The sequence below is a fragment of the Pseudochaenichthys georgianus genome, chromosome 3 (genome assembly GCF_902827115.2).
Source record: "Pseudochaenichthys georgianus chromosome 3, fPseGeo1.2, whole genome shotgun sequence".
NCBI lineage: Eukaryota > Metazoa > Chordata > Actinopteri > Perciformes > Channichthyidae > Pseudochaenichthys > Pseudochaenichthys georgianus.
Genome location: NC_047505.1, coordinates 19,712,172 through 19,736,877, shown reverse-complemented (window position 1 = coordinate 19,736,877; position 24,706 = coordinate 19,712,172). Strand labels below are relative to the sequence as shown.

The 24,706-nt window shown below is 42.6% G+C and overlaps 1 protein-coding gene across 1 annotated transcript in view; it reads left to right on the top strand.

Annotated features, from left to right (window-relative positions):
- The window catches only part of lrp4 (low density lipoprotein receptor-related protein 4), a 156,290-nt gene that overhangs the window by 89,078 nt on the left and 42,506 nt on the right, over positions 1-24,706 (top strand). Inside the window, exons 4-14 of the mRNA XM_034078171.1 lie at positions 4,196-4,309; positions 4,400-4,516; positions 6,103-6,231; positions 10,397-10,516; positions 10,756-10,881; positions 11,548-11,673; positions 12,129-12,263; positions 13,290-13,415; positions 13,776-14,006; positions 15,218-15,374; positions 15,962-16,179. Of these exons, the coding sequence (XP_033934062.1) occupies positions 4,196-4,309; positions 4,400-4,516; positions 6,103-6,231; positions 10,397-10,516; positions 10,756-10,881; positions 11,548-11,673; positions 12,129-12,263; positions 13,290-13,415; positions 13,776-14,006; positions 15,218-15,374; positions 15,962-16,179 (1,599 nt within the window). The remainder of the gene's footprint in view (positions 1-4,195; positions 4,310-4,399; positions 4,517-6,102; positions 6,232-10,396; positions 10,517-10,755; positions 10,882-11,547; positions 11,674-12,128; positions 12,264-13,289; positions 13,416-13,775; positions 14,007-15,217; positions 15,375-15,961; positions 16,180-24,706) is intronic.

The following is a 24,706-nucleotide window of genomic DNA, read 5'->3' as shown; positions in this document are numbered from 1 at the left end:
GGTAATAATATTTCACTGTGGACCAAAGTGTTGGACTAAGAAACTGCTTTTTAGTATTAATAGAGGCATCTGTATAAATGGTTTAGTATTAGAACTTTTACACATTAAAATGTCAAAAAATTACAAGACCTATGTCATACAGTGTATTTTGTCAAGTAGTGTACTTACAATAACGCAAGGGAAATACATAATTTCAATTAAGATAATGGTTTTATTCCCTTTTGAGTCTGCGTCATTTATGTGTTTTTTTGCCAAACCTGTCATAAATTAACTATTGTCCAGTTCTAAGCCATAGTGTTAGATATGCGTTAGAGATTGTGGTTGTTTTTAACTATATGTTTTATTGGATGAAGGATTTTATTGATTGGACGTTTTAGAAGGGGGCAGAGCAGACTTCAACATCCTGTGTGTGGCAAGCAACATCTGAAAAACTGAGATTGTTTTACTTGAAACTGCTTTATTCAATGTCTTTACCAATTTGAATCAACAATTTTATTTCGGAGAAGAGTAGACCTCTATGAATAATCCGGCTCCAGGCTATTAACACGAGAAGCTGACTGCAATAACAGCAACGATAATGAAGACAACGTTACATGACATTACATTTAGCTGACGCTTTTATCCAAAGCGACTTACAACTCCCATGATCCCACGCTACTTCATGATGTTGCCAAACTCAGTTTTTGCTATTGTTTTTAATGAAGAGAGCACTAATGGCAAAACAAGATATGCTTTGTGTTTGAAGCGAGGGGGCAATTGACTTGCTTAATAAAAATGGTGGATCCTGCAATTAGAGCTAGCACTTAAATAGTCGCCTCGTTCTTGAAATTGATAGATTTCCACAGTCACTTGTGCATTAGACCTCATACAGCAGGTAGTACAGGTAAGCTTTTTCTCTTCTGAATGATTTCTCCGTTACGTCCATCATCTATCGAGTTCTCCTCCTCCTTTGTTGACCCACATGCTGTATCAGCAGCCAGACACTGTATCACTTCCTGATGGGGGGGGTGTCTGTCTGCTGCGAGTTAGCTATGAATTTTTCATCTTCATGCCCAGTACATTTGCCCCGTTCCCCAAACTACTTATTATTTCATGCTTCGTTTTTGCTCACCCTAGTCTGTGTGTCACCTTCCAATATTTTTCAGCTTCTCAACGCGATGCCGTGCTTTCATTTCATTATTTAGAGACGGGGAGACAATCTTCCACGCTCGGCTGGGACTGAAGTAGTTGTCAAGATTTTCAGACAAACACGGAGACTGAGGTGTGTCTCAGTGTGTGTTTGAACATGAGATTCTGAAAGTTTGAAAATACATTTCACAGAAAGAAAAAACAATTTCAGCACCCACACACATGGAGAGAGCCTGGTAATGACTCCCAGCGCCCTTTGCCCTTTGACGTTTGGCTGCAGTGTGAATGATGAGCGTCTTCGGGGCTTGTTGACCTCCGACCTCCCTCTGTTTACCTCGCTGATGGGAGGGAACACGGAGCATGGGAGGAACAGAGAGAGGGAGAAAATCAATTATTTTCTTATAAGTTGAATAATAGAGTAAATGAGTGCATTTGTCGATAATGCACATATAATTACATTTTCATTTGGCCCTGCCGATGGGCTTTTTGTGGTTTTTAAATCCTTTTCTGTTTTTGGGGGAGGAGAGCATGTTCGGGCTGAGGGGAGGTCGATGTGGGTGAGGTCAGCTGAGGTTTAGCTGTCAAAGGTAGAGTGATGGATGGTCCGGGTGCTGGCTGATATAGTGGACGATATTTGATTATCAAACATAAATCATATATCTCTATGGTGATGGATTAGTAACTAGAAATGACTTACTTTTCTTGTGCCGTACATAGCCTGGTCACAACTATTTAATAACCAAACGTAAGGGATCCTTTTAAATAGTGATGTGAATAAATAAATATCTAATATAAAAATCCATTTTTAATAATAAATAAAAATCCATTATCAGTCGAGCTCAACAATGTCTAAGTTTTGAATATTAGCTTAAAGAAATGTTTTAGATTAAATGTACCATTGAAGATACATTTTTGTTCTTATATTTTATTAATATATTGTAATGCAAACTACTCTTTTTTTCCTTCAATTTAGACTTAATTTCAGTTTCATTTAGCCTTAAAAAGCCAATACATAGAAAGAAAATACGAAAGAAAATAAATAATACACATTTTAACAAACAAAAGGGAAAAATGTATAAAGAAATAGATATTTAAAAATAATAATAATAATATAGATTTAAAAAACAATACATTTGAAAGTGCAAGACACTGCCTATTATTACACCTTCGTCAGGAGTCATTTTGTAATTTTATGAGATATAATGTAAACAGAATTAAGCCACCTTGATATCTTATCATATAAACGAGGTAACTAAGTGCATGGACATGGAGAATATTCCGCAACACACACAAACACACATGGGCCTCATGTCTTGTCTCAGAGTGGAGTTTGTCTCCAGCAGCTTTGCTCGTGCTGTGATGAAACCCACCTGAGAGGAGATGAAAGATCTCAGTGAAATAAAGCAAAGCTTCATCTTCTTCTTCACCTGCCCATCTATTCTGTGGGCCCCCTTCTATTTCTGTCGCTCCTTATCTCTCTCCGTTTGTCTCAGCTGTCCGGCACTCACACACGCCACTGATACATTATAGATTACCTCCTGCCAGGGGCCATCCATCATTGGCTCTCCTTGACGAACCTGTTTACTCTGCCCTCGGGCGAGCATGGCTGGGCTTTGCCATCGATTGCGTTGGTAACAGTATAAGGCGGTTTTCTGAAAATCCATACAGTCTTTGAATCAATGGTGTGATTAAAGAGGCAAGGTGGAAGAGTTGTTTGGAAAAATGAAAGGGTTTGGAACTGTCAATGTCACAGTGCGAGGAGTTCACTTGAGGGAGCGAGTTCTGTCTAACTGCACTGTCACGGGTGTCGAATGGAACATTTGTCTTTTTTTCTTCAGACTCAAGGTTAACTTTCGAGTGAGACAACATTTGCAGGCAGCATATATATTACATAATATAGGACATAAAACAAGCTGCTGCAGCTCAGCTTCGGTCGATTACACCTGTCCTGAATGAAGCTGGTTTCAAATTGAAAGGAACTGGGGATTTGCTTCGCTTCTTTTTGCATCCAATTCTTGAAAATGACAGAAAAGTTTAGACCTTTCTGCAGTGCCAAAGAGTTTATAGCTGAAATATGAACTTCCTAATAGCCACCCTGAAAGATCAGGTGCAAAGTCATTGATGTATGAGACAAGATCATTTCAAATATACAGTAGGTAAAATGGTTTACATTTGTAACGGTCCTTCTAAGAAGCCTTTCATAGTGTCGCAGTAGGCTGATTGCTCAGTAAGAGGGAGAAGAATCTTTCGGACAACTCAAATGAGGGCCTGAGAAAGAAGTTAAAACCCTGCTCACTTTCCTATCTCCAAATGTTTCTAGTAACGTCTTTGAAAAGTGCGCATCCGATTATTTGAAAAGTTACAGAAATTGACAGATGCATCTTCAACAGTTCAGCCATCTTACATGTCTTGGAAGAGGCTGTTTAACCATCCAAAAAGCTATGCCTTTGAAGACTTCTGACACTTTTAACAGTTGAATGTGTTCTGACCAATGGGAAAACAGCACTTTTGTGAGATCCACAGTAGCAATGATGGAATTAAATGCAGTGTATTGAGCTCAAATTGGGTAAACTTCATGTTTGCTATACACTTTGCAGATGGACAATGGAGATTAGGACTATATAATGTCTTAGTTGTAGTTTGAGACACTTCTATGGAAATATCAATTCTCTTTTCATGTCATCCATTTGACCCAGCATAACTGTAAACTAACCGCTGAGTGTGATTTATTGTGTATTTGTTACACATCTTGGATTGAGTCAGTGACCATGAAGACAGCATCAAACACAGGATATTCAGTCTGTGGGTCTTTGAGCTCTAGACCTGCGACCTCGAGAGGGTTCACGGAGTTTACAAAAGAAAAATCTCAGTTGCTGCTCCCCAGCTCTGCGGCTGATATAAAATGCCACTGTTTCCCTTGTATCATTGCAGCTGGAGATATAATGTCAGCACTGCTCAGGGACTACTTCCTCTTATCACATTCTTGTCCAGTATCTGCTCTTTGCTTTTGTTGTAACCTCATAACATGTCCTCTGAAACCTCTCTATCCTTTGTTATCTCCCTGCAGCTCCCAGAGAGTGTGAGGAAGACGAGTTTCAATGCCAAAATGGCTACTGTATCCGCAGCCTGTGGCACTGTGATGGCGACAACGATTGCGGGGACAACAGTGACGAACAGTGTGGTGGGTATAAACACATGAACACCGTCATGCAAGCACATATTCATTCACTCTAACTTATCAATTAAACACTTGTTTCTTCCCCAATAAAAGACATGCGTAAATGTTCGGATAAGGAGTTCCGCTGCACAGATGGCAGCTGCATCGCGGAGCACTGGTACTGTGACGGAGACACGGACTGTAAGGACGGATCAGATGAGGAGAACTGTCGTAAGTTACTCTGCCAGTGTGTGCATACAATTGTGTATGTTTAAAAATGACAAGGCTAAATGATACTGATTGCCTGCTTTTAAAGAGCAGCATAATGTCCCTTGGGGTTAGTAAATATTGCAGTCTAGGGTGGCAAATAAAAAGTACCAAAAAACATACAATTTTCTCTGGAACTGACGATGGAAGTATTTAAAACTGAAACGTCTCACTTGCTTCTCATCTCTAATTCCAATCTAACACTTAAAAAAACGGCAGTGATTAAACACATAGTGCAGACTTTAAATGATAGAAATGGGATTTTAGTTGGGTGGCATATTAGGATGTGGGTGAAACTTGGATTTGTTTATTTAAATAAAGAATAAACATGGCAATTAGGTTTAGTCTTTGTTGCCGCTCATAAATGAAACAATTAGTTTAAGAGCAAATAAATATATGGGTTAGTAGATTTGTGACCCACTTGCCAAACCAGACAAGTAAAAAGGAAATCGAAACATTTACTTTGAACCCTGACAGGAAGAAACCAGAGATAATGCTCCTCAGGTTGAATCAACTACACACGGTATGTGGTAGTTTGAGTTGTGAAACAAGGTTTGGGCCGATCACCACACAGAGACAAACTGTTTTACCACTGAAAACATATATATATTTTAAATGCCCTACAGGCAGGATACATTTTAAGGTAGTAGCTCAAACTTAGCCTTCCTGTGAGCTGATTTAAAGATGTTTAAATATCTAAGGTCTATGCTGTCAGAGACAATATGAGCCTAAACAATGGTTTATGGCAGGTGCTCAATGTCTTCCTCAAAAATGATTGGTAACAGGCAGCACTACTCGGTTTTGATTACCAAACAAATAGTGTTTCTTTAGGGAGCCATTTTCAGCGACATAAAGAGTTTTTATTGTTTGTTTATACTGCTTTTTATTCAATTCTACCGTGTTGTGTGCTGTTTTATATTGTCCCATGCTCACTGCTTTTAGCACTTTGGGATTTTAACTCAAATATGAAGTGCGTTATAAATGAAACCCATTATTATTATTATGTATATCCACTTTAATGTAGACTTTAATCCACTAAAAGCTGTGGCTCCTGGGAAGCCCATCAATCAGTGTGTTTAGCTCGCTTTTTAGTTCAAGCTAATGAGAGAAGCCCAATTTCCCAAACCTATGTAAAAGAATCCCAGTTAGCATTGCAGATTTGTTTTCCTGGACTCATTAGAGAGTGAATGAATCAAACATGAAGCAGGAAATGAAAAGCGATCACACATACTGTGGTGGTGATTCATCTTATTATCCATAACGGTTAGAAAACAAAAAATAAATGATTCTTAATGAACACATTTCCACATCTAAACGGTTGTTATTGGGTTTGTTGTCTGATCCAACAGTAACTGGTTTACTGCAGAGCATGTGTTCACAGTCTTAATAGAGAGCGCAGTCTCTCCTTTATTTCATGTATAGATTCTGACAGACTCTGCAGAGGAAGCTTCAAAGAGCCTGAGGCAGCCAGCTGCTGCACCGTCTTTTCCGGCATCTGTTTAATGTGTGTGTGTGTGTGTGTGTGTGTGTGTGCGCGCGTGTGCGTGCAGCCTCAGATGTGATGGCAGCTACCTGCAGTGTGGAGGAGTTCCAGTGTGCATACGGCCGCTGTATCCTGGACATCTACCACTGTGACGGAGACGACGACTGCGGAGACTGGTCAGACGAGTCGGACTGCTGTAAGCTCTCCATTTCTCACACACAAACACACTTAGGAAGACCTGACATTGACTCCATTTAACTTGTAAAGTCTTACTTTTTATACAAAATTACATTGGCAGATTTGAGTCTTTTTTTATCCTTCATAGTTTTAGTCAAAAAAAGGTCATTACATTTAAGTAAACTTCCAGTCATTATTTGTATTCAGAATGTTCAAAAACTCTCGTTCGTCAGCTATTCTTATTCCTGAAAAGAAAGTATTCTTATTCCCTATTCCTAATTTATTTTTGCCATAATAGTTCTCAGCTAAACTAATGCTGCCTTACATTTAGTAAACTTTCTTTTGGCAGAAGGAAATGTTTTCAAAATGATTTCACTTGAATATCTAAGATGCAAACTCGAACATATCTCCAAAAAGAAACAAGAAACACGTTTTGGAGCGAACCAGCCCTTCCACAGTGAGCTGCTGATATTTCCTTGCTCACTGATACTCTGCATGATCCACGGCATCGCTCGTCACTAAACAGCGTCTTGTGCAGGAGGAGAACATGGCGCTGCTGTGGAACATCAGTCCTCTGTTATGCCGTTAGATGAGAGTGTATCCTCCCTGTGGCAGCCATCCTTCCTCCCTTCAATCCTTCTTCTCCTCTGCATCACTCTCTCCCCTTCATGTCCCCCCCATGGCACTGCTGCACATGTGTACCAAAACAGAGTCATCCTCGTGTCATGCAGCTTGCTCTACTAGTTCAGCTGGAGTTTAAATGAACATTATAGGCTTATCTAGACAGGCATGTATGTGTCATTTTTGAGTGGATGCACCAACTGAATCACTTCCAAAGGGGGCACACTGTTTGAGTTTTGGAACAACTGATTAATTGCTTAATCTGTAATATGTCAGAAAAATATGGAAAATACTTCTGTGAGCTGAATGACACTGCCAAGCGACTTGTTTTGTCCAGGAAGCAGTCCAAAAACCCAAAGACTTGAAATAAAACGGCAACAAGCTGGATCAGCTTCAAGTGTGGTCACACGACTCCCGCACAGTCTTTACAAAGCAGAACAATTAAAGGGTTTCAGGGTTAAGCATTTCATTTTGAACTTTTTTTGCCATTTAAGTCATTTGTATTGGACAGAAGACAGTAATACGTGCAGAAATCATCAGAACATTTAGTGTCAATTTCACGATTTCACAGTCAGTTGACGTCAGGTTGAGCTCATCAACAGCTGCTTTTTGGGGGGCGCCGCTCCACAGCATCTGTGAGAGCTGGAAGACATTCTGTCTGTTAGATCTTTTTTTGTCACTGTATGACACACACACACACACACACACACACACACACACACACACACACACACACACACACACACACACACACACACACACACACACAGACACAGTGTGAAGCCATGGTCCTGATTAACACAGACTCTCGTGTTTCGCTCTCCCCACCCCGGAGACGCTGCCTGCTGCTGACAAATCTCTCAGCATCTCCCTCCTCATTCTCTCCTCTCTAATTTCTCACATGTTTGTTTCATGTTTGCCATTTTTATCGCTATCTCCGACTTTTATTTTTGTACTCTATTTTATATTTGATTTTTTGATTTCTTATTATTATTACAATTATTTGTTTAATCTCTCAAAGTGTATCAGTATCCCTTGTTGTGAAGCACTTCCAGATTTGTCTTGGCAGATGAGAAGCGCTATATAAATTAAATATATTATCATTATTCGCTCATTTTCTTTAACCATCCTCCACATCTCTCTCTCTCTCATTACACACTTTCAAACACAGCGGTTTCCCCCCTTTGATGTGTTTATCTGCAGTGCGATAAGCGCAGCTTCAAGGTTCTTCCCAACGTATTTTGGTCATGTTAGCTGACTGAGCAACTCTCCGTTTCTACCCCGTCTCCTCCCACATCCAGGTTTTTTAATTGCCGCCTCGCTTCTGAAGTCTTTTAATATGTATTTTTGGAAAGTTGAGCTGGCAGCAAAGCTTAAAAAAGTGAAAACAATAATGAAAGGGGGACAAAAAAAAGTGTGCAGTGGAATCAAAGCAACACAAGAGTAATATGTATACTTTTGGCTTAGAAACCAACAAGTTGTATTATTCAATCTAGACACTAGAATGACCACATGTCACCCTGACTCTTCATTTCCTCTTCTTTTTAAACATACAAAATCGCAATGAATTCCATTTCATTAATCTTTTAAAAAAAAGTCTGAATACATCTTAGCTTTCAGAAACCCACAGATTTGTGTGGACACACACCCACACACACCCACACACACACACACACACACACACACACACACACACACACACACACACACACACACACACACACACACAAAAACACACAGAGGGGGCATTCCTCAGAGGCCTAAAACGGCCCATCCTCAGACAGCATTCCTTGGCATCGGCTCTCCAGACACATGAAGGGCGCTTTGTTAGAGAAGAAGCCTCCCTCTTCCTCTCTTTCTCTCTTCCTCTCTTTCTCTCTTCCTCTATTTCCTTCTCCCTCACTCATACACACACACATCCAAAAACACTCAAAAAAGTCATGCCTCGTTACCGCTTACCAACACCGATACTGCTTTCGGGTGCGTAGCTGAGAAGATGAAAGAGAACTGTGAGTGTGTAAGGGAGAGGGAGAAGGATGAATCATCTGAGTGTGTGTTGGCGCCAGCGTGCTTGTTGGCATCCCATGCTGGTTCTTGTGACCTATACGTTTCTCTCTCCGTCTCTCTCTCTGTGGGATAGCCACCTGCTGTTTTGATCATCTCTGTCTTCTCTCGCCCAGCTGATAAGCCTTCACGGTGATGCTTGGAGCTCGACAAAATCCCTTCTTTTCTTGCCTTTCCTCCCCCTGCATTCCCTTAGTTTGTCATTTGTGTTCCTCCCTTATCTCCCGCCCACTGTGGCTTTGATGGGAGCCGACTCATGCCATCAGGAGGACATGCAGAAGACGACACACACACACACACTCAGGGATTTAAGATGCTTATGTTTGATTCAGCTTTAATCTTCTCGTCCACCTCCAGCCTCGTCTGCTGCCAGTTTGAGCTTCTCTTTGATCCGATCACATGTTGAGATGTGGTGGGACATTTACAAGGTGGGACAGCTCTGATCTGTAGTCAGAGATGATCACAAGGCAGCCAAAATAAACAGGACCGAGTCATGTTTAAAGGGAAAGCTAGATCACTGGTATAAAACCATGTGTCTTTCAAGTTTTTAAATCAAGTCCTTTCCAAAAATAGATTGAGACAGAGAACCCCCCTAATAAACCCCAGGGTTATTGGACCTATTCCAAAATGTGTCGAAAAGACCCAGATAGTGAGAGAAGACTGGCAGCAGCACAATGCTACACCGATAAAAGAGCATTGTTTTACATTGTTTTTGTATATTTCACAGTTCATGCACTGTTTCTCATATCCAGTTCATGACAAATGATCAGGGTTTGCATCTCCTCACATATTGATCCAATAACCGAAAATTCAATGTTGTACCTTAAAGGTGGGGTAGGTAAGTTTGAGAAACCGGCTCGAGATACACTTTTTGATATATTCCATGGAATGCTCTTAACATCCCGATAGCAATGAATATCTTAAGTGCTTTGACAAAAAATCCATAAAATCTGTGGAAGCCGTGGCGCTGTAAAAAGCACGACCAATCCTTTTTGGCCCGGCTAAAATAACTGGATGGCCTACCTGCCTGTCAGCCTTCCATCTGAACTGATCTCGTGCCCTCATTGGTCATGTGTGCGTTCATGTGTGTTGGAGGAGGGGCTCTGTAAGGAAGTAGCAGATTTTTTCCGGCTGTGTATTTTCAAATTCTAGCACACTCGAGCTGGTTTCTCCAAAATTACCTACCCCACCTTTAACTTACATTTTACAGAAAAATGAAGTTTTACGTTTTTAACTTTTGATATTGTTTTTTTAAAAGCAACCTGATGTTTTCTCCTCGATGCTGAAACCGGAGTATTTTTTGTATTTCTGACAGAATAACGAACTCCAAGTAGAGATTTTTTATTCTAAAAAGATGCTTGTATAGTTGTGTTGTCTGTTTTGTTTTTCATGTTAATAATTGTGTGTGTGTGTGTGTGTGTGTGTGTGTGCGTGTGTGTGTGTGCGCGTGTGTGTGTGTGTGTGTGTGTGTGTGTGTGCGTGTGTGTGTGTGTGTGTAGCTTCCCACCAGCCCTGCAGATCAGTGGAATTCATGTGCAGCAGCGGGATGTGCATCAACGCTGGCTGGAGGTGTGACGGCGAATACGACTGTGACGACCAATCAGACGAGAAGAACTGCAGTGAGTAGCTGCTTTCATCACACTGACTGAGCGAGTGTGTGCTATGCATAAGATACCAATTCTAGATGGTTATGCATTTTATCCCAGTTTTCATGCTGGTTCTGAAAAAACAAGGCACTTTATCAAATCACATCTAAGAAAGAATACATTAAATGTGCGTGTGTGTGTGTGTGTGTGTGTGTGTGTGTGTGTGTGTGTGTGTGTGTGTGTGTGTGTGTGTGTGTGTGTGTTTCCTGCAGCCACGTCCATGTGCACGGCCGACCAGTTCCGCTGTGGGACTGGACGCTGCGTACGGTTGTCATGGCGATGTGATGGCGAGCCTGACTGCTCCGACCGCAGTGATGAAGAGGGCTGTGAGAAGACGGGTAAGACTGTACTCGTGGTCTTGTTTTCAGGAGCTAAATATAACACCAGCTTCAAACGTTGTCATGACAACAGCTCAGAACAGCCCTCCTCTACACACAAACTCACTTATATTTATTTGTCATACTGTTGAGAAACACAGTGGCTTTCAACCAATAGACTGATCAGTTTGGCAATTATTCTGCTGCTTTATCAACCTCTGGACCAACTGTAGAACCTGGCCTTAATGTTGAGATATAAATGATCAATGAACAGGAAAGAGAAAAAGTGGACAATTCACACCCCCTAAAACATGCATATGACTCACCTCCATGTTTTGGTGTGAGTGGCTGAGCATGTCAGCCATGGCATGTTCTCTCTTCTGTTTGATATGATGAAACTGGATGACAGCCGTATGAAGAACTCAACAGCTGTGTCTATTTTCAGAAATCATTACATGGTTACGTAAAATAGTCCACAGAGCTTGATGATAGCTTCTTTTTTTATGTAGGAACTATGTTTTTCAATTAAACTACACCAACCGTACCACTGCGCAGAATGAAGACTCAATGACGATGATATAATTTGGAGCTTTGACGACCCAAAACAAAGCAAAATAGCTCCAAAATAAAAATAAAGAGGAGGAGAGTTTGTTGTCTCACAGGATATATTATCTTTTCTCCCCACAGAGAGTCCTCCATGTGCTCCTGATCAGTTCCAGTGTGGTAATGGACGCTGCATCGGTCAGAGGAAGGTGTGTAACGAGGTCAACGACTGCGGAGACGGGACTGACGAACACCCGCACCATGACTGCCGTGAGTAGATTGAATATGATTATCTGAATATGATTTTTTAATGGTCCATTTCGGTCGTTTCAAGTGGAGTTTTATGAGGTCCGTAGTCAGTGTATCATATATAATAGATGATAATACTACCTGAGTTTGGATAAACACTAGGGGTAAACTAGGAAAAAAGCATTTTAGACCCCTTGAAAAACCCTTATGTTACAGTATATTATATGTTCAATGGTTTACCTTGCTGTTAGATCAGTAATTTTTCCTAAATATGAATACATACAATATTTAGTTAAGGTGAGATTTAGGCCTAATGCCCTACTAAACCTGCTAGAGGCTGATCAGACTCCTCAGGCCTTGCTGCTTATAAGCCTCAAATATGTCTAGGTTCGACACCAGATGAGTCACACTTTTGACAGTGTGTGGTTGTATTTCTGAATCAGCATGCTGTGTTTATGTTCCTGTGCGGCGTGCAGGTCCACGTTCCAGCGAGGGCAACTGTAACCAGAATAACGGAGGCTGCTCCCAGAAGTGTCAGATGGTCAGAGGCCTGGTCCAGTGCACCTGTCACACCGGATACCGACTGATGGACGACGGCAGAGCCTGCCAGGGTACTGCTGTGTGTGTGCGTGTGTGTGTGTGTGTGTGTGTGTGTGTGTGTGTGTGTGTGTGTGTGTGTGTGTGTGTGTGTGTGTGTGTGTGTGTGTGTGTGTGTGTGTGTGTGTGTGTGTGTGTGTGTGTGTGTGTGTGTGTGTGTGTGTGTGTGTGTGTGTGTGTGTGTGTGTGTGTGTGTGTGTGTGTGTGTGTGTGTGTGTGTGTGTGTGTGTGTCACGTGTGGGGACTGGCTTCCCTTATGGGGACACATTGGAGGTGGGATCATTAATTTTAGGGTGAAGACTTGGTTAGTATTAGGGTTAGGTTAAGGGTTAGGGTTAGGCATGTGTTGGTTATGGTTAAGGTTAGGATAAGTCTCCAGGAGATGCATGTAAGTCAATGTAATGTCCCCTGAAGTGATGTATACATTGTGTGTGTGTGTGTGTGTGTGTGTGTGTGTGTGTGTGTGTGTGTGTGTGTGTGTGTGTGTGTGTGTGTGTGTGTGTGTGTGTGTGTGTGTGTGTGTGTGTGTGTGTGTGTGTGTGTGTGTGTGTGTGTGTGTGTGTGTGTGTGTGTGTGTGTGTGTGTGTGTGTGTGTGTGTGTGTGTGTGTGTGTGTGTGTGTGTGTGTGTGTGTGTGTGTGTGTGTGTGTGTGTGTGTGTGTCAGTTTGTCCTTATGTCAGCAGCATATTTCCCAAAGGCATGAACACATTTCCATGGAACTTCCTGGAAAGTTAAGGTTTTGGTTAAAGAAGTATTGTGGACTTGACTTGGGATTCTTTCCCACATTTTATTGGTGGAATTTTTAAATCTAATGTAGAAGCTATATTTACTCCCATATTCGAAAAGTGTTTTTGCAATAACAAGATAATAATTGAGAATACATGAGGTGTGGAAAAAAAGTACGATGTGTTCCAAAAGTGTGAATGAGTTGTTCACCCTGAAGCCCCCTCGTTACACTTCCCTCTTGAATTAATTGTAAAACCCTGCGGGAGTTTAACACCAGCATCCTTCTGTCCCTCCCCTCTTGTCTCCCTTTCCAGATGTGGATGAGTGTGCTGAAGAAGGCTACTGCAGCCAGGGCTGTACCAATGCAGAAGGGGGGTTCCAGTGCTGGTGCGTTCAGGGCTACGAGCTCCGACCTGACAAACGCAGCTGCAAAGCTCTTGGTAAAAAATAACACTCTTTTTCAACCTTGACATGTGACCGCAGAGAAGTTGCTGGGGTTTGACCTCCAATAAAAACACCCTGCTACACTGTTTATACTTACTTTAGCTGTAACTGTATCCATTCCTCTGCTTCGGGGTCTGATGATGGCTCATTCAGGGGGTCTGGACTAGATTTAGTGAAGGCAGGCCTGGTACAGCAGCCCAACAATGGAGTTAAATCCAGGTCAGGATCCAGACCCTCATCACCACTGAGATGAATGCTCCATCGGCCCTCACTTTTTTTCCCAACTTTCACTTCATGTTTGGCTCCGTGCTGTTTTACTTTTCACTTTACTCTGTCTCTGTATTTCCATCCTCTAGGTCCGGAGCCTGTGCTGCTGTTCGCCAACCGCATCGACATCCGTCAGGTTCTGCCGCATCGCTCCGAGTACACCCTGCTGCTCAACAACCTGGAGAACGCCATCGCCCTGGACTTCCACCACGCACAAGAGCAGGTCTACTGGTCTGACGTGACGCTGGACCGCATCATGAAGGCCAACCTCAACGGCTCCAACGTGGAAGAGGTGGTCTCCACCGGTCTAGAGAGCCCAGGTTTGTAACATAACGCATGTCCAGATATCAGGCATATATATCGTTTATATTACTTGATTTCTCTCAGACTCAATGTCTGAACTCTGTCTTAAGCTCTTTTGGCCAGTTTACCCCTCCTTCTTATTCCTTTTTATCTTCAGTATAGTTCACTGTTACTACATTTTTAATAATATTTCATTTGTTTTACCTTTGGTATTGGAAGGGCAGCATTTAATTGTACAAACAATAATTAAATACAATATTGGGATATTACATTACATTGCATTTAGCTGACGCTTTTATCCAAAGCGACTTACAATAAGTACATTCGACCAGGAACACACAACCTTGAAGAAAACAGAATCATATAAGTATATCAGGTTTCAAAGAGCCAATCGTTTCAAGTGCTACTCAACTGGCTATAGATAAGCCAGTCCTTTATTAGTATATAAGTGCTCTGTTAGCAGTTCTTTATTAGTCATTCTATCGCTCGAAGTGGAGTCGAAAGAGATGAGTTTTCAGTCTGCGCCGGAAGGTGTGTAAGGATATATGGATCATATATTTAAAGATGACATTAACAGGGTTTTTTTTAATCAGTATAAATGTCATGTCTGTGTGTTCAACATTGGGCTGGAGTTCTCTTATTAAGCTTAAAGGTAGGGTAGGTAATTCACTTCAGAAACACTTTTTGTTATATTCCATGGAATGCTCTTAACATCCCGATAGCAATGAATAAATTAAATGCTTTGACAATAAATACATAAAGAATGTTCATCTGTGGAAGCTGTGCCGCTGTAAAAAGCACGACCAATCATCTGAGCCGGCCCGGCTAAAGTAACTGGATGGCCTACCTGCCTGTCAGCCTTCCATCTGTGCGTATCTTGGTCATGTGCGCGTTCGTGTGTGTTGGAGGAGGGGCTCTGTAAGGAAGTCTGAAGGAAGTGGCAGATTTGTTCCGGTTGTGTACTTTCAAATTCTAGCGCACTCGAGCTGGTTTCTTCATTCTTACCTACCCTACCTTTAACTTAGCATGAGGGTTTGAAAAAAAGGTTAAGGCTCGCTCCGCTCTGTCCGAAGGAGAAACAAAACCTTAAACTACTAACCCCCCTAGAGTCATTGTATGGTATGTTTTTCAGGTATTCATGAATAATCATGCAAAAGGAATACAAAACCAAAGTTTTAATACTCAAGTATGGTCAGACAAATTCCTAATTGTGCTTTGTCTCCTTTAGGTGGACTAGCCATAGACTGGATCCATGACAAGTTGTATTGGACAGACTCGGGGACGTCCCGTATCGAAGTGGCCAACCTGGACGGGACGCACCGCAAAGTCCTGCTGTGGCAGAACATGGAGAAGCCCCGAGCCATCGCGCTGCACCCCATAGAGGGGTATGAGTCCAAACACACACACACACACACACACACACACACACACACACACACACACACACATATAAGACGTATGATTCACTGCAGATGGCATCAAATGCACGCTCTCCCATCTATACATATCCCCTCTGGATGTGTCCCAGTTGTTGTGCAGCAGCGGAGCAGGGATTCAAGTTTGGCAGCACAGCACTGCCCACAGACGAGCTTCTGTGTGGAACAAGTACTTCATGAAAGGGGCAGCAGCTAAATGGGTTTATCCCCAGTTTCATGTGCTGCAGTGGCAGGATGGAGTTTATGATGAAGCCCAAGATACATTTTAGGCTATAAAAAACTAATTCAGTTTATTAGGTAGCTCATTTGCATGAGATAATTGAAAAATATCCACAAAAAAAAGATTGCTCTTTTCTCTAAGGCCGGTCGGAGCCGATGAGTGATGATGAAGAGGACATGAATGTCGTGGACAGAGGAGACGTTTTATTATATTTGACAAGTGTTGTGTCTTGATTCCTGACAGCAATCTGTTTACCTCTTGCCAGTAAGTAAACAAAACAGAAAACTAATCATGACTGTCCCACTTTCCCCTGCAGTAAGATCTACTGGACAGACTGGGGCAACACACCTCGCATTGAGTACTCCAACATGGACGGCTCCAACAGGCGGGTCATCGCAGACACACACCTATTCTGGCCCAACGGCCTCACCATCGACTACGCCGGCCACCGCATGTACTGGGTGGACGCAAAGCACCACGTCATCGAGAGGGCCGACCTGGATGGACGCAACCGCAAGGCCGTCATCAGCCAAGGTACACTCCTGTCTGTTATCTCTCACTTCTGCCAAGAACATATTCAGAATTGGAGTTTGTTAAATATAATAATAATAATTATACATGTCATTTATATAGCGCTTTTCCTGGTGCTCAAGGTGCATTACAAGCAACTAAAGAAGAAAAACAACAACAAAAGTAAAAACTGCTAAACTAGGTGGAATAAGGGCGAGGGGTTAGTGGATTAGAAGTTGAAGGCAAGAGGGAAAAGGTGAGTTTTGAGGGATTATTTGAATGACGTGAGAGTGTTGGCAGATCGGACGTGGCTGGGGAGGGAGATCTAGAGTGAGGGGGAGGCTGCATCAAATATAGTGGGATGTGCTGAAAATTGTTTTTTTGTTGGCTTATTGATTCCTAAAAGCAATGTACTCACATTAAGTGTATGCAATTGCACATTACAGCAATGAATGCTATAGGGTGCTGCAGGTGATTTTCCAATGAGAGACTTATGACTGGCCGGGGAACACTTTTACTAGTGAAGTAACCATTTCAAATGCTATGTTTGCAGAAACAGTTAAGCAAGTTAAACTGCACATTTAATGATAGTCCTTTTTTTGTTATTTAAATGATGCAATCAGATGAATGTATTCCAACCAAGCGGCAAACTCTGGGGCAGTGCCGGGAGGCCAATAAGGAAGTGCCTCAAACTGCAGTTCATCTAGTGGCCAGTAGTAGCAGTCTGCAGAAGGGAGCAATTTCCATAGACCACCATGTTAAAATGACCAACTTTACTGCAGAAATAAACATGCTTACATTGTGGTTCCAAAAACCATATTCTCTGTATAGTTAGATTCCCCTTCATGACTGCTGTGTGGGGGGTGAATTGTTTTATAACCCAACCCTTTTAGTTATATTAGGTCTTAAAGTGTTTGCATAAATTAGGGCGTGGTCACCTTGAGTGACAGGTCTCTGAAGTGAGTGCTGCTGCTAGCTTTCTGTCTCTCTGCTAGTAGCTCCGTTTGCTCAGTAAGCTCCAGGATGCTACAGGGGCTCAACTGCTCGGCTGATCCCAGGAACACAACTTGAACCCGGACGTGTTTGTGGTGTTGGTGCCTGGTGGAGTATTCTTCATTTAAATATCGGACTTATCTTATGGCTTTTGGAGGTCCCGCCTCGGTTCTGCCTCTTTGCCCTTATTTGGATCAGGCTGGAGCAGACGGGAGTTGAACTCTGACGTCACTGTTGAGCCGTTAGTGGCCGACACCGCCTACTTTAGGCTTCTCTGCAACTCTGCAGAATCCTATGGGTGACGTCACGGACACTACGTCCATTTATATATACAGTCTATGATTCCAACTCCAATCTAATAAGAGCTAAGGCATGCTTGGGCCATATACTAATTGGAATTGATGAATATAAACATCTATATGGTGCCTCATTTTTTTTTCATTGAAAGCTTTGAGAGAGCTAGAGATAAACAGGATATGAAGTGTTGTACGGAAGTCAGGCTGGAGTTAAGATGCTCAACAATGAACACACACGTACACACTCAAGGGGACGGATATATGATGTACCCTGCTGACATTATTTTATTATACCATATAGAGTTAATCAATGTCATATCATCATTAAAAATCACATGCACACAGAAACCTTAAATGACAACATAAAGCTGTGCGACTCCCAGAGTGAAGCAAACAATGTGTGTGTGCACTAAAAGTGGGGATCTGGCAGACGTTAGGAGTTCTGATCTGTCACAAACACACCCTCTGAGACCCCACGTTGCAGTAAGATGTGTTTATCAGGTGTGGCATGATCAATATACCTCTGTACGATATTTTGTCAGGTTTTGGCCTTTTTTTTGTCATCTGATGAAATGAAAAAAAGTGTTGCAGCACATCAGTGTTTAAGAGTGTGAAAAGAAAGAGGGACAGGGGAAACATTTGGTGTGTGTGTGCGTGCATGCCATCAGCCCTGTGAGCTCTTCTTAATGATGTGTGCTCTGAGGATAAAAGGCTGTAATTGGCCCTGTCCTTCCTCCACAGCCTCTGTTTGCTCAGACAACACACCAGACAAATGGGACGTGTGTGTGTGTGTGTGTGTGTGTGTGTGTGTGTGTGTGTGTGTGTGTGTGTGTGTGTGTGTGTGTGTGTGTGTGTGTGTGTGTGTGTGTGTGTGTGTGTGTGTGTGTGTGTGTGTGTGTGTGTGTGTGTGTGTGTGTGTGTGTGTGTGTGTGTGTGTGTGTGTGTGTGTGTGTGTGTGTGTGTGTGTGTGTGCATAGTAACATTCCGAGCCTCTGGTCAGGAATGTTAACGAGTATCTATCTCCCTACACCTATAGTTTTGTGTGTGTCTGTGTCTGTGCCTGTGCCTGTGTGTGTGTGTGTTAGCTGGATGAGTGCCAGTTCCTCTAACATTGGAGCTGGACGGCAGACGGGTGTCACGGATAACGCCGCTATCCAGTGTGCGCACCTGTGCAGGTGGGGGACAGGAAGAGAGGTGTGTGTGTGTGTGTGTGTGTGTGTGTGTGTGTGTGTGTGTGTGTGTGTGTGTGTGTGTGTGTGTGTGTGTGTGTGTGTGTGTGTGTGTGTGTGTGTGTGTGTGTGTGTGTGTGTGTGTGTGTGTGTGTGTGTGTGTGTGTGTGTGTGTGTGTGTGTGTGTGTGTGTGTGTGTGTGTGTGTGTGTGTGTGTGTGTGTGTGTGTGTGTGTGTGTGTGCATGATCATAGAGTACATCTGCTCAAGGACAAATGCTGTGCACTGCAGTGAGATATCGTGTGTAGGGCTAATATTATTCCCTAAGGGAGAAACTAAAACTAATAGAAGGTTAGGTTTTTCAGGGGTATGAATGAATGAAATTCCATGTCAATATACCCATATGTTGGACATATCGTGCATACATGAAACACATTGTGTGCTATGGTGGTGCCAAAGAAACAGTGTGAGTCACCACCACCGTTATTAAGATTCATCCTTTGAGGATTGGGAATATCTATAACATGCAAACTGCTACTAGGCGTCACCAAGTCAGAACCTTTTTATCATATTGACATGAAAATGGGATTATTTTTAGGTATAAAACCATATCATTAGTTTTGACATGATACATTACATCATATATGATTTGTTTGGAACCAGAAGTGACCATATGTGGACAAGTGGGTGGAGCTCTGTCGGAGTGAGGTCTTTCAAGGGCAGATATCATTAAGCAAATATTCAATTTCAGTTTAAATTCTAACTTTGTATAGTAAATAGTATAGCCTTGTATATTGTGCAGCTTTGCCTGAAAAAGCAGTGAGTAGTGTCACAATAGTGTCTTTAATTATAATAAATATAATAGTTATTTAATTAAACATTTTTGTAAGAACCAAAACATTTCTTTTACATTTAGATAAGTAAGTTAGAGGATGTGATGCAAGAAGGAGACATCAAGGAGGACCACTGAACATTGTTACAGGCCATCAGTCTATAAGCAGCATTCTGTCCAGCTGGCGGCGACGTTGTGTTGTGTGACACATCCAGTCGAGGTGTGAATAGACTGGGTGGTTCCGCATGTAGGTTAAAGGGGACATTACTCTGAAGGCTGGTGGGACGTTTGATGCCCTGTCGGCCCGCAGCTGCTCCTCCAGCTGTCCCGGAAAACAGGAGCAGGAGGGGTGGGGGTGCAGAGACAACAAGGAGGAAGGTGACCGTATCAAAACCAGGCGCCTCGTATATCTCGAGGACTCACAGGAGGGAAGAGGGTGCACTGTTGTCGCCCTCATGTTAGGATAAGATCAGAATACACACATTCAGCCAGTATCACTTCACACACACCTGTCTGAGGAGGAAGGACACGGGAAAATGTACAGACGTGGTCTCATTATTTGTAGCTATTTGTTTTGTAATGACTTGAAATTACTTTATTTAATTATCCTTTAACCGGAACGTTCCTGATAAGAATCAAAGTTGTTCCCCGTTTGTTTTTGTACCTACTATCTCAATCTTATATATTTTTTTAATTAATTGGCTGCTGGTTTTTGGGAAACATTTGACCTTTCTTTGGCTTCTTTTATTAAATTAAAAAAGGGTTTTGTTGTGTGAGATTGGTACCATTATATTAGTATATTACATTACATATTAGTGATAGAGATTGCAAATCCGGATCCTTTTACGGACTCGGAGTCTTTTGAGTCAGTGATTGAAGAGATCCGGATCATACGAGTCCTTTGAGTCATATGAGTCAGCATCACCAAGAGCGTAGAAATCCTACCGGTGAAACCGAAAAGTTGTTGCATTTCACGAGCATATTAAACTAACGTTACATTAACCTCCGCTACACAGTGTCTTTTGCCTTAATAAAAAATGTTGATCACAAAAAAAAGGGTTATTTTGCAATTTAGCGAATCTGAGTCTGCTGTTGTCTTGTGCACAATAGCCGCGGGAAGTAGATGTGCTGGAAGCGGGGCTGCGAATGGTGTACATTTCAAAAACTTTGTGTCACAGTTTTTGAAATCTCTCCCAACTTTTGTCCGCACCCCCAAAGTAAAATGACTTCCCAGTTCCCGCGGCTATGCTCGTGCATGACGAGTCTGGATCTCTGGATCTGCTATACGGTTACGGCTCTGAGTCCCCACGAGTCTGCAGGAAGTGAAGGAAGTTCCCTTGATTCAGTGAGTCAGGATTTGCGAATCTGAGTCTGCTGTTGACTCGTGCATGATGAGTCTGCCTAGATCTCTGGATCTGCTACGGTTACGGCTCTGAGTCTGCATGAGTCTGCAGGAAGTTTCACTGATACAGTTCAATCCCCTGAGCCAAACTTATGGCAGCTATCCTACTTGCTAAAGGCTAGGCAGATGGACTGGGGTACGTTGTAATGTGATTTGACATGTTATAAGGAGAGTAGCGAGTCACGCAATTTATAGTTTTAATTTGTACGTCACCAGGTGTAGGACTCAAAGGACTCGGGTTAATCGAGAGGGGAGGCTCGTCACGACCAGCTCATTACTAGGATCCGGGTTAATGATCCGGATGAATCAGGACTCACCCATCTCTAATTTAGTGGGAATGCTGTTTACAGCATTCCAACTAACTGTTCTTCTACGGACAACCTTTTTATTATTATTATTCCGCCGGTATTTTGGCCCTCTTCTTCTCCCGCATTGAACATCGCAGAAACTCCGTTCGAACATCAAAACGTTCAGCTCGGTCGGGAATCGATGGCTATTACTTTTCTCATTCATAACTTTCATAATTCCAGAGATACATCACATAATACATCACATTTTTAAGATTGAGGTCAATGGAGGAAATCTTCAGACTTCAACAAATCTTCATGCGACTTCAACTGCTAACTGTTCATTCATACTTTCACTCAGAAACCTCATTCCAACTTTAAAATGTTAAAAATCTTTCTGACATTATTCGTGTAAAAAAACTTTTAAATCTGATTCTTACTTTTAGAGATATTAACATTTGTTCAGACCTTGTTTTAGAGGTTTTATTCACATTTTAACATTAACTAGAGTGCGTGATGTCACAGCTAGAGGGTAAGAAATCTTGAAATGTGCCTTCATATATTTTTTTAAAACTGCCATAATTCCCAAACCCTACATTCCTGGGACATAATTTTTCATGATAAACGTAGGTAAACATCTCGTAGCTTGAAAAATGACAAATAATTAAGCAAAAATAATTCAACAAAATGCCTCTTGAGGGCATGAAGTGACAAACATGTTCAACATTCCTCCATTGAAGCCCATTGTAATTTCAGGCAGATATTTCCTCACGGTAGCAGCCGCACACCTTTAGTTAAACTGCCAAAAAGGCCACATTATTAACCTGAAACTACACAAAAATTACACTGCAGATACTCAACTTCCTTGACATGCTTCACGTTTTGAAATTTCACAGATATCTGTTACGGGTCTTCCACAAAACGTTCACATGTAAGAGGTGTATCTCTCATTCAGAACAATGGAAACCTGTGAACTCTACAGAGCTCGTTAGCTCAAATAGAAACACCTGTGCAATGGAGCACGATGATGTCATCGCTCCAACTGACATGCTCAGAGCAGCAGACTTCAGATAGCAGTGTGCTAACAGTCCAGCCTTGAAGACATTTTCGGGACAGTTTTGAGATTTCTTCAAATGCCGTTGTCATGGCAACACAATGCTCGCCTTGAAACACGGTTTTCTCATAACTTCAGTGAAAATACTCCAAACAGCCCAGAACTTCACAGGTTTGGTAACGATGCAACCATCAATGCATCTAAGCGTAGTATAGGGTGTCATCAAATGTCGTTGCCATGGCGACAGACCACTCGCCATGAAACAACACATGTGGCTGTAAGTCCAATCGACACGGTCCAATCGTCCCCCAATCTTCACTTGTATATCACCGGTCCATGCCTCAACAGCTCTACGCCAAATCAGAGATCTCACCATATGCCGTTTCCATGGAAACGCATCCCTCGCCATAAAACATGATGTCGCTATAAGTCCAATGGACACGGTCCAATCGTCCCACAATCTTCACTTGTATATCACCGGTCCATGCCTCAACAGCTCTACGCCAAATATGAGATCTCACCATATGCTGTTTCCATGGAAACGCATCCCTCGCCATAACACAGGATGTCGCTATAAGTCCAATGGACACGGTCCAATCGTCCCCCAATCTTCACTTGTATATCACCGGTCCATGCCTCAAGAGCTCTACGCCAAATCTGAGATCTCACCATATGCCGTTTCCATGGAAACACATCCGTCGCTATAACTCCTATGAAAATGTTTCAAAAGTGCTCAAACTTCACATTTGTGCTAACAGTCAAGCCGTGAAGGTTTGGTAATGATGCAGCCATCAACGCATCTAAGCGTATTATGGGGTGTCATCAAATGCCGTTACCATGGCAACAAAATGCTCGCCTTGAAACACGGTTTTCTCATAACTTCAGTGAAAATACTCCAAACAGCCCAAGACTTCACAGGTTTGGTAACGATACAGCCATCAACGCATCTAAGCGTATTATGGGGTGTCATCAAATGTAGTTGCCATGGCAACAGATCATTCGCCATCAAGTTAGTTCAGAAGTTTGCAGTTCAAATATTCTGCTGCTTTTCCAAGCCTTTTTACTTTTTTTTCTTCTCTCAGCACACATTCAAGCCCCCTGTGTTCATGTATCATTTCAATCTAAATTCTTCACTTTCTTCCTACACATTTCATTTTAATCTAAATTCTTCACTTTCTTCTTACACATTACATTTCAGCATAGCAGTTTAGCGTCAGCTTTTCAGCATAAAGCATTCCCACTAGCAATTTCTTCAGGAATTGCATTCTCTAGTTAGTGATAGTAATTCCAGCATGAGAGGACGCTGGCGCTGACTGTTCGCCGCTTCTCTGTCTGAAAATCCCGTCTTTCTTTGTGTTAATCTAAGAGTTTCTGACCATTTTCTACTACTATAGTTTTCTAACTATTCTGTGGCTTTTGTGTTCTGATCTGACACATTTGTTACACCCGATTGTCACTTTTGACGGACACTCTGGTTTTCTACCCTGCTACACCTGCCATTGTAGCCCACCTGCTAACACTTCTCCATCCATCAAATAACCAGCCCCATTCTTCGTCCTGACCCTCCCCGTGGCTGTGGGTCCCAACTCTGGTTCTTTAAATCTCCCGCTCCTGCTGTAAAGGACATCCCGCGACTGACCTCTCATCCTGTCTGACGGCTGCCAACAGCTCCACCTGCAGCGCCGCTGGTCTACAATCAAAGCCAGCGCTGTGCTAACGCTAGCATCCTAGTGCGGCACTACAATGTTACGATACTCTGTCTCCCAACTTTTTCATCTCAATAACTTTTTTGCGCTTCCTCTAAGTTTGTCTGTCATCAAATGCCTCGGGCTTCTACGCAAACCGAGGTATGTCTATAGAGGTTCCAAACGCAGATTTGTTTACTCAATTTACAATCATCCATAACATCCATCTGGTCGACTAACCGCTATGTCCCACAACTGTCATGTCACCTGAGCGCCTTTATTACTCCATACTATACACCCACCACTGGTCCGTTACAATCCCAGCTGTACCGCAAACCTGGAGTGGATTCCACTGCCCTCTGCTCAGAGCTGGTCCAAATACCTGGTGTGGATCCCACTGCCCTCTGCTCAGAGCTGGTCCAAATTCCTGGAGTGGATCCCACTGCCCTCTGCTCAGACCCGGTCAAAATACCTGGAGTGGATTCCACTGCCCTCTGCTCAGACCCGGTCCAAATACATGGAGTGGATTCCACTGCCCTCTGCCCAGAGATGGTACAAATACCTGGAGGGGATTCCACTGCCCTCTGCTCAGAGATGGTACAAATACCTGGAGTGGATTCCACTGCCCTCTGCTCAGAGATGGTCCAAATACCTGGAGTGGCATCCACTGCCCTCTGCTCAGAGATGGTCCAAATACCTGGAGTGGATTATACTGCCCTCTGCCCAGAGATGGTCCAGATACCTGATAATAACACACTTCATTCCACCTCCACTCCGCTCCTCCCCCCCATCTGATGTCCCCCCCCGCACTGTCAACCTGAACAACCTCATACC